This window comes from Fukomys damarensis, unplaced genomic scaffold (genome assembly GCF_012274545.1).
Source record: "Fukomys damarensis isolate Sample0158 unplaced genomic scaffold, DMR_v1.0_HiC HiC_scaffold_57567, whole genome shotgun sequence".
NCBI lineage: Eukaryota > Metazoa > Chordata > Mammalia > Rodentia > Bathyergidae > Fukomys > Fukomys damarensis.
This window is the reverse complement of record NW_022958479.1, coordinates 1-3,407: the sequence shown is the minus strand read 5'-3', so window position 1 is coordinate 3,407 and position 3,407 is coordinate 1. Positions and strand designations below refer to the sequence as shown.

At 35.5% G+C, this 3,407-nt stretch overlaps 1 protein-coding gene across 1 annotated transcript; it reads left to right on the top strand.

The window, feature by feature from the left end:
* Window positions 1-499: 499 nt before the first annotated feature.
* Window positions 500-1,875, top strand: LOC104865540 (zinc finger protein 433-like; the record flags this gene model as incomplete). Its single annotated transcript, XM_033760668.1, has 3 exons — window positions 500-1,287; window positions 1,390-1,566; window positions 1,642-1,875. Coding segments are annotated over 3 exons (1,199 nt in total), but the record flags the coding sequence as incomplete, so codon positions are not given.
* Between the last annotated feature and the right edge of the window lie 1,532 nt (window positions 1,876-3,407).

The window sequence follows — 3,407 nt, the reverse complement described above, 5'->3', positions numbered from 1 at the left end:
CCAGTGATGTGGAACATTTTTTCATATATTTACTTGATGCTTTTACTTCTTTGTCTGACAAATAAGACACATAATTTTAAGTGAAGGAAATCAGACAATGAAAGCCTAATATCTGGTGATGTATATGAGAAACAGAAAATATGAATTAAGGAGTAAAAGAAAGGAGAGATGGTAGAAAATAAAGTGGCTTTTTGGTGATGGTGAACAGGTTCAGTGGAAACGGGGGAAGGTGCAGGGTCATGGAGGAAATAGCATTAAAAGTAATCACATGATATACCTGTGTACCAGTTCCCCAAAATGAAAGCAAGTGTCATGTATTGCAAATGTGTCATTTTTAAAGCTTCCTAATTAAGACTTCTATTTCAGAAAGGGCAGTTAATTCATAGTTAAATATTTATAGGGGCATCCAACCAGATCCCCTCCTGGTAAATCATTGATAAGGAAACACTTTATAATATGATTGATTTTTTTTTCAATATTTATTATATTTGTTTTACAGATGTGAAGAGGCAGTGGAAGTCCATCAAAATAAATCATGGCATCAACATGGAGAAATGTTTTTTTGGACTCCAGATTGTGATATGAACATGAAGCCACCTGGTTCGAAGCCAGCTGAAAATCTTATTTGTAGGAAACCCTTGATTGGTCATTCATTGCTAGATGTACCCATCATAGCTCACACTGTACTCAAGTCATATGAGTGCCAGGGATTTAAAGACAAACTGTCTAATTATGATGTGCATGATTTCCAGTCCCTTCAGAGGCATGCCAGTGTAAACACTGGGGAGAGATCCTATGAACATAAGCAGTGTGGGAAAGCTTACACTGATTGCAGTGTAGAAACTCACACTGGAGAGAAGCCCTTTGTATGTAAAGAGAACTCAGATGCCTTCAGTATGCCCAGTTATGTTCAAATCCATGAAAGAAATCACAGTGGAGTGTATCCCTATGTGTATACACAATGTGGCAAAGCTTTTAATTCCCACGACTATATTCAAATACAGGAAAGACCTCATAGCAGAGAACACTCTGTATGTAAACAATGCCAGAAATCCTTTACTAATAACACTTCATTTTGTACACATGAAAAAACTCAATCTAAGGAGAAACCATATGTATGTAAGCATTGTGGAAAAGCTTTTGGCAAACCCAGTAATTGTCGAATACATGAAAAAACTCACATTGGTGAGAAACCCTATATATGCAAGCAATGTGGGAAAGCTTTTAGTACGCATAAGTATTGTCAAATACATGAGAAAAATCACACTGGAGAGAAACCCTATATATGTAAGTACTGCGGGAAAGCTTTCAATTTCAAGAGTAATTGTAAAATACATGAAAAAATTCACACTGGAGAGAAACCTTATCTATGTAAGCAATGTGGGAAAGCTTTCACCAGACACAGTGATTGTCAGATCCATGAGAAAACTCACACTGCGGAGAAACCCTATGTATGTAAACAGTGTGGGAAAGCATTTAGAACATATAAGTACTGTAAAATACATGAAAAAAATCATACTGGAGAGAAACCCTACATATGCGAACAGTGTGGAAAAGCATTCACTTGTAAGAGTTCAATTTGTACACATAAAAGAACTCACACTGGGGAGAAACCCTATGTCTGTAAACAATGTGGGAAAGCATTCAGTACACACAAGTATTGCCAAATACATGAAAGGAATCACAGTGGAGAGAAACCCTATGTGTGTGAACAGTGTGGAAAAGCATTCAATTGCAAGAGTTCATTTTGTAAGCATAAAAGAACTCATACTGGGGAGAAACCCTATGTATGTAAGCAATGTGGTAAAGCTTTCAGGACACAAAGTGATTGCCACATACATGAAAAAATCCATACTGGACAGAAACCCTATTTATGTAAGCATTGTGGTAAAGCATTCAGTAGACACAGTAATTGTCAGATACATGAAAGAATTCACACTGGAGAAAAACCTTATGTATGTAACCAGTGTGGGAAAGCTTTCACTGATAACAGTTCATTTTGTAAACATAAGAAGGTACACTGCAGTGAAACACTATGTGTGTGAACCATGTGGGAAATCATTCAATATATGTGACGATTGTCAAATACATGAAAGAAATCACACTGTAGAGAAAGCCTGTGTATGTAAGCAGTGCGGCAAAGCACTTGGTAACTTAGGATAAGCATGTTCTGTCGACTACTGAGATAAATCCTATGGATGTGAAACTACGAATGAAAGGATTGTGGCGAAGCTTTCAGTATATGTAGAAGAAATCATACTGGCTAGAAGTTCTGCACATGCAAGAATATATTAAAGCCTTTAGAACACACAGTCATTGTCAGATACATAAAAAAACTAACTGTTGGGAAACCCTATGTATGTAAGCAATGACAGAAAGCTTTCTGCACACATTGTCATTGTGAAATACATGAAAGAACTCACTGAATACAAAGTCTAGAAAAGTGTTAACTACATATACTTACTGTCATATGTGTGAAAGAACTCACTAGTGAGAAACACCATATGTAAGAAATGAAAGCATTCATTACACACATGCAAAGATTTTACGCCAGTATTTATTGTAGACATTAAAAAATATCACAGAAGAAATTAACCAGGAGTATATAAAGGCACAATGACATGAAAGGATTCAGAGTGGAATGCAGCCCTTTGTAAACAGTGGGAAGTTAGTACTCACAGGTATCATTGTATACATAAAATAATTCAGAAGGAAGAAAATCTGAGCATATGTGAATAATGTGGTAAAGTTTTTTTTCCCCCAGAATGCATTCCAATACAATGCATCTCTCTTGGGAGAGAAGCCATTTTTATGTGGTAAATGTAGGAAACTCTTTACTTCATCAACTTATCTTGAAACATGAGGAAACTAACACTGGTTAAAAGCCTTATGTAAATAATGTTAGCCTTTTATAATTTCTATAGCTTCAGAAAACAAACACACTGAAAGTAAGTACAATTATAAGTTGTGGAAATTCTTCACATTTACATGACCTTTCATTTAAAAAGGAACGTGAACAGTGCAGGTAACTCCTCTAAATGGGCACTGTATGAGAACACTTCTGGTTATTTAGATTTTTTTTTCTTACTGAAGTACACAATATAGTGAGAAGTGGAAGGGATGCATGCAAGTCTTTAGCTGGCTTATAAGAATGCATATTGGATTAAAAATCCCAGTAAATTCTTAAATATCTCAGTTTTAACTCATTTTCAAAATCCTTTGAACATGTCTCATGTAGTGGAAACCTAAAAAGTATATTACTTGAAAACTCCATGTCAATTACTTTTGTGTAGAATGCTCCAGAAAGTACACAAAGAAGGGATACATCATACACTATAAAGGTAGTGTGTTTATCGGTAAATTTTTTTTTTTTTTTTTGGTACTGGGGATCAAACTTGGGTCCTTGT